The 16,334-nt window shown below is 37.8% G+C and overlaps 1 protein-coding gene across 1 annotated transcript; it reads left to right on the plus strand.

The window, feature by feature from the left end:
* The first annotated feature begins 315 nt into the window (after positions 1–315).
* LOC114534520 (myocyte-specific enhancer factor 2A-like) lies at positions 316–15,019 on the plus strand. Its single transcript, XM_028555975.1, has 9 exons — positions 316–403; positions 1,888–1,985; positions 9,679–9,882; positions 10,317–10,370; positions 10,519–10,614; positions 10,943–11,144; positions 12,811–12,938; positions 13,144–13,442; positions 13,776–15,019. Exons 2-9 carry the CDS (start codon positions 1,932–1,934, stop codon positions 14,008–14,010), a joined length of 1,272 nt encoding a protein of 423 aa, XP_028411776.1. The 5' UTR covers positions 316–403; positions 1,888–1,931; the 3' UTR covers positions 14,011–15,019.
* Positions 15,020–16,334: the final 1,315 nt, after the last annotated feature.

The raw sequence follows: 16,334 nt of genomic DNA on the forward strand, positions 1-16,334 counted from the left end.
TCAGCCTTAAATTAAGAAATCGAAGATGGAAGCTTGAAGAGAAGTTATGAACGTTCTTTCTAAATGACAAGAACTAATCCGTTTTTATTTCGGGTTGACAACGGTCTTGAGGTGGTGATTTATAAAGGTGTAATTTGAGGTGCTTTTTATTGCTTTTGATGTTGGATTGTTTAAAAGATTGAAAAAATGGAGGGGGTTTAAAGTGTTGTATTGTTGATCAAATGATAAATTCCTTTTACCGTCAAGAGGGAAAGTGGAGTGAGCGAATCAGAAGGGAGGGTTGGGAAAGCATATTTTCCTCGGCCTTCTCACAGCTTCACTGGCTTTAATATTGCAGCCTATGTGTTACTACAAATAGCACATATTGTCACTTGCAGCTGTTGGGGAAAGAACGCTCTAACTGGTGGGTAAAAATAGATTTCTGAATTTTTATTTCCGTCATAAATAGAGTTTAAACATTCGCCCTAAATCCCTGTATTATTAGCAAAGCGAATGCATGTATATTTTGGCTAGCATTCGCTGGCTTGTTATTACGTTGTTATTCCTAAACTAGCAGATGTTATTGGAGCAAATTCGACGACTTTCGCGTACTGGATTTGCGTTTTATCGCAATGCAAAGCTTGTGTAGTTTGTGTACTGTATACTGCGAATGTTTGTCGAATTTGTACAACTGTTTGAACGTAATAAAATCGGTTTTGAATGCTCGGTGACGGCAGGAAGAATCGAAACGGGTACTTGGACAGGCTTGTTGTATCCGTATCGAGATATTCTGGCCTTCCCCGCGAAATCGCGTACTATTTAGACTCTAAATTTAGACCCGTTCCGTTGTATAACCCCGGGTTTATACGTCTGTTTATGATGAGGCGATTTATCAGCGAAATAGCCTGTGTATTCCGCTACATTATAGTTCAATGTGTAATAAATTTCGATATATATATTTATATCGTCTGCCTGTAATGTCCGCGGTAGCACATTGTTTGTGTAAAACTATCGCGAGTGTTCCTGTATATTTAAAAGGATCGTTGCTACTTTTAGATGTCGATATTTTTAACTTGTAAACGTATTTTAAACTGGGTCAAAGGTTGCTCATTTCTTATCAAAGAGTTCTAGCTATATGCCTCCATTTTGCATTCCCGGAGCGTTTAGTTTCGTTTGCGAATGAGAGAAGGTGATTTTAAGTTCCGAGCGAAAATTTGTGCTAGTAATTTCGCGTGCCATCTATCGTTCAAGGCTGTTAATGGTTGCTGTGGTATTTATATTGTTGGTTTACAGTAATTTATCCCCCACACGATAAAATGCATATTGTGTCGGAAACGATTTACCCCATAAGAGCGATTGCTATATTCGAAGTTTATTCTGATTTTTTCAGAACACGATAATCCTTAAATATCTGGTCGAGGCATCTACTGCTGTTTATATAATATTCTCCTAGCTAATGGCTTTCTCATTCACGCTTTTACGAGCACGCATTTCTAAGAGAAATGCCTGAAGGTTTTGAATTGGGTCGGTTGATAACTTACAAAGGAATATATACAACATGTCAGTCTTTACCGTATGAAATTTGGAAATTCAGAATGGCCTGCGATTACATCATTTCGGCACGCAATGTTTTCAACGGGGCAATTTTAATGAAATGAACACATATCACCTGACTACTGACTAGTTTACTAACTTAATTTGCAGTTTACTTTTCAAATCTCATCGCTGTATATATCGAAATTTTCGCAATGACCTGCGAAGATTTTGGGGGCAATATTTTCTAAACACCCGCAGTTTGAAAATCTCCCACGAGCTGAGTTGAAGCTCGTCAAAGTGGATTTTGACATATCGCATCTTTGATCGACATAGAATCCTGTCTAATTGTAAACACCGTCTTGTTTCTTACAGAATCTGCCGTGTAAATATCCCCCTCTAGAATTTGTCTACAAAAAATGGGACGAAAAAAGATACAAATATCGCGAATTGGCGACGAAAGAAATCGACAGGTATGGTTGACTACGATAGTTATATTTATGCCGTGATCTATAGTGATAAATTCTCCATGAAATCACGAAATAGACCGGACAATAACCTTTCATTTAGAGGCCATTTCGCCGCGCTTTTGGCGAAATGCAATTCCGTTTGCCGTAACTTACTTTTGGCGTGCATTTAAACGGGCTTATTTTAAAGTGTTTTATTTTAAGTCTGATGCTATATTCTGCCATCTTCGGTTGAAAATAGCCTCGCACCGAGGCACTTAGTCGTATTTTTATCGCGACCAAAAGTAAATAGTATTATGTAGGGCTATTTTTGTGTTCTTTGAGACGTACGTGTGTGTTTGTCTTTGGCCACGGTCATATTGTATTCGCCTGCGAATGGAGATTGTAACCGAATCTGTTCGCCTTTTACGGGAAATCGCTTCTTTCTTAATTCAAAAGCTTTTCGAAGCAAATTTGCGGTATATTTGGGATATTAGGATGACTCTTTTAAACAAGGGTAGACTCGAGTAGATACAGAATTGTAATATTCATCGAGTTTTCTCAACGAAAATGCATGATTCTTCACATCGAGAGGTTTCACTTTAACTTCGGGTGGTGTTATTGGGTGAAAAGTAAATACTATATGAACTGCAATCGTGTATGTATATTTTTCACTATAGTATATTTCTTAAGGCTATTATTCGTAATTGTTCGTGCATATCAAGGCAATATATTTTATTAATCTGTTACCATGTGAAAACAATATAAAGCATAACAGGAAAGCTGTAACACGCCAGCCAACGATTGTGTAACTTTTTGTCAGACATGGGAATAGCTTGGGAATTTTTGCAAAGACCGGCGCGTGTTTGTGATGTTTTTATGCGGGTTATTTTGCTCCGCCCTAAGTTTGCCAATGTTTACGCCTCAAAACCACCTGTATATACACTAGAAGTAGATTTCATATAGTCTATTTGATTTTTAGCGAGCGCCAATCGTCTTCTCATATTCACGTAATGAATTAAATGAACTAATGAATCGGTAGTATAAAAAATCACAGCCGTCTAGGTGGAATGGAAAAATATCAAATTGCTCACCGTCGGAACCATATTAATGTGCACAAACACAAGGTTTTTTTACTAAAACTTACGGTTACATTATGCATAGAATTTTAGAATTTTTTAAACCTGTTCGGGCGATTGTGTATACGCGAATTATTATTTCGTAGGCAAAAACTCAGACAAAGTTATAGTTCTTTTGCTGATAAAGAATTATCTTTTTCTTATAATTTAACATATTTGCTTACACCGCTCTATGTGAGACGATTTTTTCGGAATTTTTTAGCCGAAAAAAATTACAAAGCTAGAATTTAATTTTTGTTAAATCATAAACAAATGTTTACGAGATTGATACATATTTTGTTACATATACATATACATGTAGCAAATATGGCCCATTGGGCGAATATATTTTTAATTGATTTCAAAATATAGCTATGTACAAAGTGAACACAAAGTTGTTCATTTAGGTTCTAGAATTCGCTATTTAATTAAATAGATATGCTTTTTTTATTCTTTTGTCGCATATTTTGATACGTAGCCCAGTTTTATGAACTTATTTCTTCGATACAATCACCTGTCCTAAGATTCTGAACATATGTTTATTCGTAAGCACCCTTTTTTCGAAAGAAACATGATTTCGAGATGTGCATTAGCAAACACTAGAGGTTTAGGATTCCGGAAGAATTATTTCAAGTTTTTTTATTGCATTGTAATTCGAAATTTCCCGTTTCCTGTATATATTTGCTAATGTGCAGCTCACATTTTTTTTCGCCTAATGCCCAGTCACCTGAGTGAAAGCTTTTGGTTTGCGGGATAGACGTTGCAGATAATAAGATAATGTTGTTTTTACAAAGTAACAAACCTCCTTTGAAATTTGTTTATCCTAAACAGCAGTATGGCAGTTTATGATCGATGAAACGTTAATTTCTCTTGGGAATCGATGATAAATCAAAAGTACCTCAAAAACTCCCCGCATAGCATCACATCGAGAGACAGATTATATGCACAGTGAGGGCCCCCATTCTTCGAATAGTTAACAGATTGCATTGTCTTCGAACAAAGTAACTATATCCTGTTCCAACAGTAAACGTCAAAGCCAAAGTTTATTGCATTTGTTTTTGCGAGTGTGTGGTTACCACCTCTCATACAAAAATTCCTTCAATCATATGACATTTAGCGAAAAGCATCACTACAGAATGTTCATTATAGCGGCTCCTAATAGCTTTAATTTCAGCGAATTCCAGGGTTTTGGATTTTGCGATTGTTGTAATGTAGTTACATGCTACCATGTAGTTACATGCTACACGAATTTCTCCACTACCAAGCTATTTGCAAAAGCTTTTTCTCAAGGGGAAAAATGATCACTTAAAAAATATCTTCGACTACACTCTTCACAGAGAACCAACGCCGATATTTAAGCTGTTCCGTGTAAATATTAATGTCTGACGTGCGCTTAGCTCAAAAAAAAAATTCTGCGGTGGATATTCGCGTGGCAAAATTGTACAATCTTTCCGAAATTAATCTGTATGGCATCGGGCAGTCTGTGGTCGCTCTCACGTCGTAAACAATTCTTGTTTTTTAAATTGTTTACATGTGGCACGAATTAGTTGTATTTCATTGTCAAAACATTTAATAAGTTCTTAAGATAACGTTATAGACGCCATATTCTTAAGCTTATAAAGATTAGCGTATCTGATAGCGTGTATTTGACAAAGAAATGATCGGCCCATCAATTTGCACATTGTTATTTTTAAACGAACTGTTTTTGAGCGTGCAGGTAGGCTAGCTATGCTATTGAGCTAACATGTACTGCTGTGATAAACATATTTGATGATCAGACAATCCAATGTCACCTTTGACACTTGATCGTAACTGTATACGCCAGCTTGCTTGATTCTTGTCAATTTTAGATAACCTGAATGAGTTGTTTTGTCAGACGGTTCCTAACGTGATGTCAATGGGACAATGATTCGGGAATCACGTTCATGAAGTTAATAGTTACCGCTATAATTTAGTACTACGTGAACGTTTTCTAAACCTGTATGTATATTTTTACCCTCCAGAATGAAATTACTTCATGTAAAAAACGGTGTACAGTGTACGCCCCAGCTTTGGGGACAAAACATTGAGAGAGATGTTGAAAAGCTTCTATATACCTTTTAACAAAGTATGCGGAAGGCGAAAATATTGCCTAAAGCCCCGTTAGTTTACACCACATTCAATTTATTGGCAACGCACATATGTCAATGCACGTTCGTACTTTTCGATCAGTGCTGAAGACCGGTATCGGCAAATTGATGAAAACTGGACGATGCTTGTGGGATGTGAAAGAAACTCAAAGGTCCATTTTCTGAGTAAACATTGTTCATCGCTCATTCACTCCTCGTCAGTGGTTCTTTCTAGTTTTGCGGTGAATGGTTTATCAAAGCTCGTGCAATTATTACAGTCGTAAATCTCATTATGTGGTCTTTAGAGCGTTTTAAAACTCATTAGAAAGGACTCTTGAGAGCGATTTTTTTCAATGTTGTACAAAGCGAGAGAATTCTTTCTGGCGTAAAACTCGTTAAAATGTCAACAGTCACGAAATTTGGTACAGTTGTAAAACTCAAATACACTTGCAGCCTGCCTGCCTGCCTGCCTGCTCTGTCCAGTGCGTCTTTTAGGTCAGTGGGAGTGTGAACTTGAAAAATTCTCATCCTGTTAATCCGTAAGAAAACATAGCCTTGTTATTGACATGCGTGGCTGAGGGTGTAGCTCTCTATATCTGTAGTTAATCTCAGATATACATCTGCTCGAAGCGTCAGGAGATACTCGTTAAGGATCTCTTAATTATGTCAGAAGACAACTCCAAGATAGCAGCCACAATTATAGCATAAACATCTGGTATGCAGATAACTCTTTTGTGTTTATGTAAAGCCTCCAAAGATTGATCAAAATGTTAACCAGTCTGCCAAAAGCAGGGCTATGATATAACCCGAAAACCGCGGGAAATCGCAAGACCCAAAGGGGGGCTTCGGTTGAAAATGTTACACGAATATTTCATCTGTAAAAAAACCTCCTGTATTTAAGTCAATCGAACTTGGACGAAGGAACGAATTATAAAAGAAACGCTACATCGCAATTTCTATTGGAATCCGCTTTTTCCTCGTAAGCAATTTTGAAAAACTTTTCAGTTCAAACTGTCGAATGACCACGTACACGTGCCAATGTGGCAGAATTAATTTGATGGAAATTTATGCGTTTACCTGATTACGGTGATTTGTGCTCCTTTAACACAATTAGAAGCATTTAAAATTTCCAGGGAACTAAAATCTTTCATGTGCTTTGAGAACAATGTGGGCGTTTCGAGAAAATCTGAGCTTCTTTTTTCTTACAGCCTCAGGGGCTGTTCACATTTGCCCGGTTGGAAATGAGACTCAACGAGGATTTTAGTCTTGGAGGTATTGGAATAAGTCTTTATGGAACTAAACAAGCACATGCTATTATTGTGATAACTATACCACTGGTACAGTCATTTAACGCTTCGTGTAATTTTCGTATCGTCTTCGTATAGTCTTCGTATAGTCTTCGTATAGTCTTCGTATTGTCTTAGTTGATCATGCAAGCAACCTCTTGTGTATACTATGTCTAGAAACGTCTGGTAATTCAGTTCCACTAAAGGGTTTTGCCTTTGATTTTTTCATGGTACCGAAATTTTTAACCTCTCGATCATAATTCTGGTGGCCGCAAGCCTACAAGCCTTGAAATAGACAAAAACAGAATCCGGGGGACAAGATCTTCCTAAATTGGTCATCGTACTGTGAATGACTTACGTCGTATAACATTGTTATCTAATCTCGGGCGTCTGCAGATCTTGTCTAATAAATTACAGATGGGGAAAATATCACATGAGTGCATAGCAATTAATAACCTCGTAGCTACAATAGATACAATAGAATGCAATATCCCACCAGCCGTATCTTTAGCGCATGAAAATAGCAACTTCTCTTTTCTGAATGTTTTTTTCTCTGACAAAGAAAAACGTCTATAGCTATCTTCCTGATGTAGACAAAAAGAAAAATTGATAAAATGTTTTTGGTATATACAAACTCTTTGAAGTTGAAGGAACTGTTTGTGAGGCATACAAATATGGTAGCATGGTCTGACATGGACACACTTGTTCCTTTAGAAAGGAGACTTATTTACTAGACTATGCACCTCTTTAGAACAATGGTGGGCGCATATGTATATATGTTGATAATATTTGTATAAGTGGTTAACAAGTGTTTGTTTTTGGTTTTAAACTCGAAAATAAACAAACAATAAATCATTCGTAAACAAATATTAACAAGTTAAGCTATAAAAACAATTAAAGATCATTGTCTGAAGTGGCATTGGTCTGTCGAAACCGAATATATACATCACTGAAAGTGACATCAGTTAATCACACACGCTAATCCATTTCTCTGCTCAGGCCACATAATATGGATTGTTTGTATTCGTAAATAGGGTCTAAATTTAGGGGCTTGTGTTCGTAGGGCGGGGGGGGGGAGATTCAAGCCTGGAACAGTTGAGACAAATGGATCAACTATCGATCCTCCGGCAGGAATCGAATCTACGCCCTTAGGATGCCCATGCAATGCTCTTGGCAGTTTGGATTTGAAGTTGTGCAAAGGTCCGTTCATACGATCCAATTTTGTCGGATGAAATTTACTTCTGATGGATGTTTTATAGTCTGTTGACTTGCAAAGTATATGGGCAGCAAATCAACTGTAAGCCAACGCAGTACAGCTTTTTGAGTAACTGACTTCATCCCATACATCAGAAGTGAATTGGGTCCAACAAAATTGGAACAGACCTTAAGACTTCAACTCGAAATTAAGACTCTTAATCTTTTGATATTCATGGAAGTAAAATTTTTCTCGAAATACCAGTTTCTGGGAACGAGTTGACCTCGTTTAACTTGTTAGAGCATTTGACTAGGAAACGAGGTGTTAATTCACAGCAAATTTAAGCGTCATTTACCGGTTCGAGCACAATCCCTGAGGACTTCCATTGTAACAATCAAGAGAATAGCTACCTGTCGTTAGATCGACCGGGAAAACACAAGCAGATGTCAACATATGGCACATTGGGAGTTCGACCAGGATTTTTCAGCCTAATATATCTTCCAGACGAAATGAGAGCTAAAGAGCGTTCAAAGGTCGAATTTTTTTGTGCTTTGTGACAGGTGGCCAGTCTAACACGCTCTAAAGCTGCCTGAATCTTGATGACTTGGACGTTTCCAGAAGCTCGGTATCAGGTCGTGGGAAATTATACATCGTATGATTTTTTGTGAAGATATATTGCTTGCATGTTTTGCACTTGTGAAGTTACGAAATGCAATTTGCAATATTACTCATTGACTGGAATTCCATATTCTGCAATTGACAAGTTCAATAAAAGTCGTCTGCCATTAGACAGAGTAAAAATTAGTATAAAAGTCTCCATTCTCGATGATTTATGGCAGTTAATATAAGTGATTAGCCTCTATTGCTTCCCAATGTAATCTTTCAAACCATCGATGAACAAATTCGTCAGAATGCTAAATGAGAACGCGTCTGAACGTCTCGCCAACGAATGAATGTAAAGAGACACTGCTTGACTGGGAGGCTCAGTTAATTATAATGATTACTCAAAGGCTCTTTTCGACTATCCAATTATGCATAAAAAAAGCGAAAAAAAGACACCACACACACGAAACCTACAACAGAGCAGTCTTGTTTCCATCTCACTACAACGAAGAAATCTTATCTTGCCTACAATATGGATAGTTTTCAGTCGTTAAGCATACAAACACACCTAATATGTCCAACGGTGTCAGATATCATTCTGCAACTCGTGGGAAAACTTGATAGTTGATCTCAACCTGAGGGCTTGTTAAATATATAATGTGTCCTTACACACAACACTGATTCGGACGTACGTTGATGATATTCGTAACGACGATAGCGAAACGTCGCCATAGTTACGACATCGAGCAGCAACATTCGTTATTAAAAACATTAAAAACTTTAAAAACATCCAGGAAAAGCTAAAATCGTCGTGAGAAAGCGCGTGTACGTTCTTTAGCTGCTTCGGATAATTGCTCCGTGCTATTTTTAAAACTTAAGCCGTTTCTATTTTCATTTGCCGTAAACACTCGAATGAAGGGCACACTTGGGGGGCGAGTTATCTTAAGAATAAAGTTAATCGCTTCCTGTCTTTAATAAAAACACTCGTGGATCGCAGTGCTTGCATGCAGGCCGTTTCTCACCTTTTGAAATATGCGATCCCCGCTGGGAAAGAGAAGTTAAAAAACTAAACGGGAGAGTTGCCGTAGATTTAAAACGACTATTAGTTGTTTTAATGGCAAAAAAACTATGTCAAATTAACTCCGGGAAAGACATTTGTGATTCGTGTTGTTTCTTGTTCGCCCGCGATGCTAAGCTATATTTTTTACACTTTGCAATATTTTGCGACCAAACTTTCCTCTTTTACTAAGTTTAGGATGCTCTTTCAAGCTATACTCGTGAATTTCCCCTAGTTTTAAGTTTAACAGAGAAATGATTCATTGCAAGTTTTCCCGCCAAAAGCGCTTACCCACCGTACTTCCATATAGGAAAACTGAAGAAGATTCTCATATTCCTGTATTTCCTTTCCAGGTGACCTTCACCAAACGGAAATTTGGTTTGATGAAAAAGGCGTACGAGCTAAGCATCTTGTGCGATTGTGAAATAGCTTTGATAATATTCAACTCCAGCAACAAGCTGTTTCAGTATGCAAGCACAGACATGGATAAGATCTTGCTGAAGTACACGGAATATAACGAACCGCACGAGAGCCGAACGAATAATGATATTTTGGAGGTAAGAAACACCGTCGTGTCTTTTCTGTTGATGGGGGAATGAAACTACTCAAACTACATCGATATTGTGCCAAGGACGGGGGGTTAGTCTTGTGGTGTTGAGGGGGGGGGGTTGTGAGCTTTAGAACGTCATTAACACTTAGAAGGCTATTCTGCGTAAGGTCTGGGATCATTCTGATTGAAGACGATTAACAGCCTTCATTTCGAGTGAAATCCAAATATTTGGGGTATTGAATATCAGAATTGATACCTACATGTCAGAATGTCAAAATTCGTACCCAGAGAGGTATTCTCGAGGTCACAATTCAAACACACTCGGGTAACCTGAATTAATTAGAACCGAGTGGAGAATAAAAACGCGTAAAAATTGACACTCGTAGGAATAAGCGTTAATGTAATGTTAATTTTTTTTAAAAATGCTTGTCTGTTTTTTAGACTATTTCAAAGAAGGAAAACAAATCCATGCCTTCTCCTGACGACTCGGAAAAGGTTAGTTGTGTTTTGCTGAAAAAAACGCTTGACGTTGAACGTGTCAAGAGCTCACTCGTAGACTGGAAGATCTGTTACAGTGTTACCCTGTTGTATAACCACCAACGGGTCAAATCAATTGACTTAACATTGTTTTTCTAAAAAACAGCAGTTCATTCTGACGCCTGGAACAGAGGCGAAGTACAAGAAAATTAATGAAGAATTTGATTTGATGATGAGAAAGAACAGGCTGAATCCTGCCCCTGTAAGTATATGCAGAAATTACGGTCCACTGCCGACATTATCACTTTGGCCTTTTTGTATGTTTTGGAAGAAATAAACGGGCAAAATGGACGAAATGCTTGCCCACAATTGCTCTTTTATAACTCCAGTTACGTATCATCGCTCTTTGTTTCCCTTTGAATACGATTTTCTTTTGGTTGATGTAAATGAACGAACTGCCTATAATACTGAGTATATATGTCTGAGCCGAACCTTGGCCCTCATTAGCATCCATCAAAAGGAGGGAATTGAAAACAAGCGAAGCGAACGAACTTCGACAATCCCTTTAATTGGTCCAACTATCTCTCTAGGCCGATGGGTTCAACGCAGTTCCTGTTGCCGTACCGGTCACTCAAAATGATCACTCCAGTTCATATAACACCGGTCCGAGCCACCCTAGTAATCAAGGAACACCTGGACCCAACAACTCTGGCCTGCTGTCCCCCCCGCCGCCGCCCTCTGGAAGACTCTCTGCTGGTCCGCAATCAGGGGGAGGCATGCAACGTATTACAGGTTAGAGAAAACGTGGTGTTCTTCTCTTAGCACAATGACTGACCTTGACATTGACGACGGACGTGACATTTGACTTTAAACGCGTGAACTCACGCGTGAACTTTAATTGTTATTATGAATGTACAGTGCATCTCTTATCAGATGCTGGGATTATGGTAGTTTATCAACTTCGGAGTCTTCTAAACCCGTAAAATCTAAGGCATACTAGATGCTCCTAGGGATCATGGGAAGCCGCCGTCCCTTGATTCCCTGCGTCCGCTTTACCCGCATTTACCTGCATGCCTGAGATTTCCTGGTCTAATGGATCCCTGAGGATATTTTCTTTAATTAAGTGGAAGCTAGATTATAATGTAAATACGAATATTCAGCGAATAGGTTATTTAAAAATCGATCATTTAAATCATTAATTTTTAACTTAGCAATGCTAAAAATTCTGTTTATTTAGAATAGCTAAATTGTGGTTTTATTAAAATATAAGGGCTAGTAAATAGTAGATTTTCCACGTTTGGAATGGTAACAGATTAATGTTTAAAATCTTTATAAATGATTAACTTTTTGGCAAAACAAAACTTAAAGAATTTAAATTGAAAATTAACGAAGTGCAAGGGCTAATAAAATAAAATATAGTTCAAGTAACGGTTATTCTTTTTAAGGGAAAAGTGTAATTAAATATCTTAAAATAATAAATTAAATTATTTTTATTTTAATAAGATTTTTTTGGTAATCTTTTGTTATTGATGAATGGATAAACTGAGCTCGTTGAAAGGGGTGGCTGCTAGGTAGCCCAGGACCAGCAGAACAAACTCTCCCCAATTTTATATTTAAAAATTCTTTTTACGTCTGGGGCCAGTTGTATAAAAGACTAGCTAGCTTTTAACTGTAGTTAAGGCTAAAATTGGCCAATCAGAGTTGTGTATTTCTGAGTTAACTAGGATTTAACTATGCAAAGTGTAGTTAGGGAGTTTTATACAACCGGCCCCTGGTATGATAAAACTGTGGTTTTAAGCGGGAGACAAATGTAATCTGGAATGACCATCGATGTTTCTTAAATCTGAAAGCATTCATCTTATTTCCCGCCCTAAGGTTTAGGCAATAAAATACCCCCTGAGTAGCAAAAGCCATCCTTCAAAAAGGCCGAGGTGTGTTCTAATCAGATAGTTCACCAACTATCATTCGTGACAGAATTGGCCAATTAGAGTCGTGTGTTTTACAGTCGTTTATTCTTAACTACGATTTTACTACTCAAAATATAGTTTAGGAGTTGTAGACAACCTGCCCCAGACAGCAACTAGTAAAAAATCCAGGTAAAATGTGGAGAAATCACTCCTTCGGCTGACATTTTGCAGACAATCGCCACAAATGAAGTCGCCGGGAAAAAACATCATCTGACATTGTATTTGAGTGCTCTAGTGTAATTCAAACTATTATAACTTGTCCAATAATGTCGCAAAATTCCTAAATAATGTCGCAAATGCTACGCCAAAGCTGGCGAAATTCACTATAAAAATGCTCTTGTTTTAAATTAAACTTTTTAAAATGTATAATCGTATATGATGATGGCTTTTGCCGACAGATGCTCATCCCTCCCCCTGCCCCCCTTAGAGAAAATCTGTGGATAACAGCAGCACTATACAAAGCCTTATTAATTATGTTTCTATATCTTCAGGTGCTACAAGTCCTGGAATTACGACCTCAATGAATTCTTCGCTTAATAATTCAAGCAATTCCGGGGGATCATCGGTCTCGAAGAGACCCGACCTAAAAGTGGTCATTCCGAATGCAAGAAATCCTTTGGTATGAATTTTTTTACTTTTATTCATCTAAAGAGCTTTTCGTTAATTGAGAAGAGCAATCTGACCAGGATTTCTGTCTGCGCATTGAGGAATATCTGGTCAAGAATTTGGGGAATTTGGCACATTTCACACCTACTTCATTTAATTTGATCCAAATTCTCATTCAGATCCAAAATCTCATTGTAATGTTATAATTTGGATTTTAGAGTCAAAACACGAGAACAGGGGGAGTTCACGGTTCAAACAGTGACACGATCATAACACCCGTTATATCCCTGAGTACTCCTTCGTATTCTAGTTCCAATCCATTGAGTACCCCTGTAATGCCTATCAATACACCAATGTCCCACTCCGGGCCCTCGTTTCACACTTCATCCTATGACCAGTTTTCCATGGAGTCGGGAGAAAGCAATTCTCGTGTCGTATCGACACCTTATTTGACACTGCAGCACAATCAACACCTCTTTGCCCAGCAGATGGCCATGCAACATGGCATGCTTCAAGGGTAAGAGTAAATTTTATTGTTTTGTGGCGTGGAGGGTGTGGGTGGGGAGTGAGGGGTATGGGTGGGGAGTGGAGGGTATGGGTCGGGAGTGGAGGGTATGGGTGGGGAGTGAGGGGTATGGGTGGGGAGTGGAGGGTATGGGTGGAGAGATTGGGAAGTGTGTTGATATAGTAGTTATGCCAGTAAACTAATTATATTCTGTGACCTTTATTATATTATAATAGACTAAAGTGTAGTGGGTAATTAGTAGTCAGTTCTCGCTTGGAAAATTACAAGTAAAATCTTGAACAATGTTTTCAAACAAAGTCTGAAGTAAATCTGCAAATTTTCCAGGGGGAATTCATTAGGTGGGGGTGGAATGACAAACCGTCGCATCCCGGTATCAAATATGCAGGTTGTGGTGAAGTCTGAACCCCCCTCGGACAATGATCCCGTGTCACCGGGGTCCCGGTCCTCGCTATCGCCTACCTCGTTCAACAATCGCAGACCGCGCGAGAAAGATGGTCTGGACGGAGGCGATCCGAAACGCGTAAGACTGGACGCGAATCATAATGACAGATGGCGTTAGCAGTAGTCATGGTAACATAAACAATGTTTTATACAGCTTTTATCTCTGACCTTAAAATATAACTGGATTACTTCTGTTCAATAGGAAAAATATTGCAAAAAAATCTCACTAAACCTCCCGTAAACTTCCCGTTGTCGTTTTATATTGTATAAGAAATCTCACTGCTTTTGGCGTATTTTTTAAAAACGGTTATTATTTTGGTCCTAAATTTCTGGCTTATTTGTACGTCCTAGTTAGTCCAGTTCATTTTCAAGGTCAGAGAGTTTGTATATATTTAGCTCTTCATAAAATGTTTATTATAAACGTATCATATAGACATAGTATTATCCGGCTCTTTTTAAAAGAGCAATTTCATCGCATGTTTTCATAACTTGCTACCAAGATGGCTTAATTTAGGACTATATTTGGTATTTTTACGCTTATTCCTACAAGTGTGTGAATATTAGTGTAAATATGAAATGTGTAATTACTAAGGCAAAGTTACATCACCACAGTTGTTAAGAATACATAGTTAGAGGACTTTGTGAAAGTGTAACAAAACATTACCAATGTAGGTGGAATAGAAATTCATGAACACTAACATTAATAATGATATTTTTACCCATGGACTAAAACAAATGGAAGGTACCTAAGGTGGACACTTCTGTGCCAATTTAAAGCTAGTCTAAGTCACATACAACCGTATTTTGTAATTGGCCGTGTGTTTACATCACGTTAAACGAGGACTTGGTTGTAACCGAAAAGCTTTGCCGCAAATTTCTGGGTCATTTATTTTAGTTCCAATTTTTTGTAATTTCAGCCTTAATTTTTAACTTTGTATTCAAATGACTGTGGTTACAATTTGCTTTCCTGCAAATTTCAATGCATTTTGTCCCCGAAATGAAATCCTTTCCCTCCCCGAGAAAAAAAGAAAACATGGTTCGATTTTACAGCAATCATCGTTTCCAGATCCCAGATGTGGGATCAGGCGGAAGTACTTCTTGTTACTTTCCCTATAGTGTATCCAAGACAAAAAACAACAGGAACTTAAGTGAGTTTCGGAATGCAGCGGTAACTTGCAGGAACAAATGTAACCAAACCTTAAAATGTAAATGTTATTTCGTATTGCTTTTCAAAAGCATATACCACGGTAAGCATTACGCTCCGAGAAACTAAACATTAAAGTGATATTCATTTTGACTGCAAGAAGTCTGAAGGGCAGTTCACACGGGCGATTCTTGCTGCGATTTTAAATGCATTTTTTTCCTTTTGACAGATGCGGACGAGTGAATAGTTATGAATGCTCTGTGTGTGGGTTTTTTGAAGTGCCGTTATTTGAACATCCGTAACTAATCCACTCGATCACATCTGTCAAAAGAAGAGAACCGGAACTAAAATTGCCCATGTGAACCTGCGTTTAGCCAACTACGTCGAATTCTTGCAGTTTCAACTCTCGTGAGTGGCATTCGGCTCGTGCAAATGACGACATCTTGATTCCGCGAATTAGATAAATTTTGAATTCACCAATTTTGACCAGAAAACCTTTACAAGTTGTGATGAAATGGTCACAATGTTGTGACAAATTTCTTGTTTTAACAACTGAAGTTAAATTTATGCTGCTGAACAGAAAATTACACAAAAATCATTCTTTTCATCAAAGGATTCTTTTAGGATATAACTTCCATGGCCTTATTCAACCTCAGTTATTTCAAAGGAAAAAAGGAAAAAAAACTTGAGATTTTAAATGTACCTGAACTTGTGTGACAGCACGAACCGAATGTAGCTCAGTGACTAGGCAAAAAACTGTTCTGAAAAAGTAATGAATTTCACTCAATACTTGCAGTTGAAGTACATTTAGGCGATATAACGCGGTGAGAATTTTGCTGTACGTTTTGCCGAGTTGTTGAATCCTAGAGTGTTGCTTCATGACTGTTTCTTCTCAAACCGTTCAACATGAGACGCCAGTCTGGTCAGCTTTGAAAGAAAAACGTGTTTATTTTCTTATCAACTTCGAAAAACACTCACGGCGCCTACATTTTTTCTAACCACCATTCACTAATATAAGGTCGTATTGTAGAAAGTGTAGCTAGTGCTTATACTATAGTGACAAAGAGCTGGTATTTTTGTCGGGTAGCAGTTGCCAATCGTGTGTCTTGGCAAATTTGTTTGTATATTATATTACATTATATTAATATTGTACTGCGCCGTATTGCTGTTCAGAAATTATTATATCTTTATAATAAAAAACAGCAGTCAAAACGAAGTAGTTTTAATTTGAAATTGTTTCAGAGAATATTATCTTGTAGTGATAAAATTACACTGTAAAAACTGATAGGTTAAATAAC

This window comes from Dendronephthya gigantea, unplaced genomic scaffold (genome assembly GCF_004324835.1).
Source record: "Dendronephthya gigantea isolate DGI-Jeju-01 unplaced genomic scaffold, DenGig_1.0 000102F, whole genome shotgun sequence".
NCBI lineage: Eukaryota > Metazoa > Cnidaria > Anthozoa > Malacalcyonacea > Nephtheidae > Dendronephthya > Dendronephthya gigantea.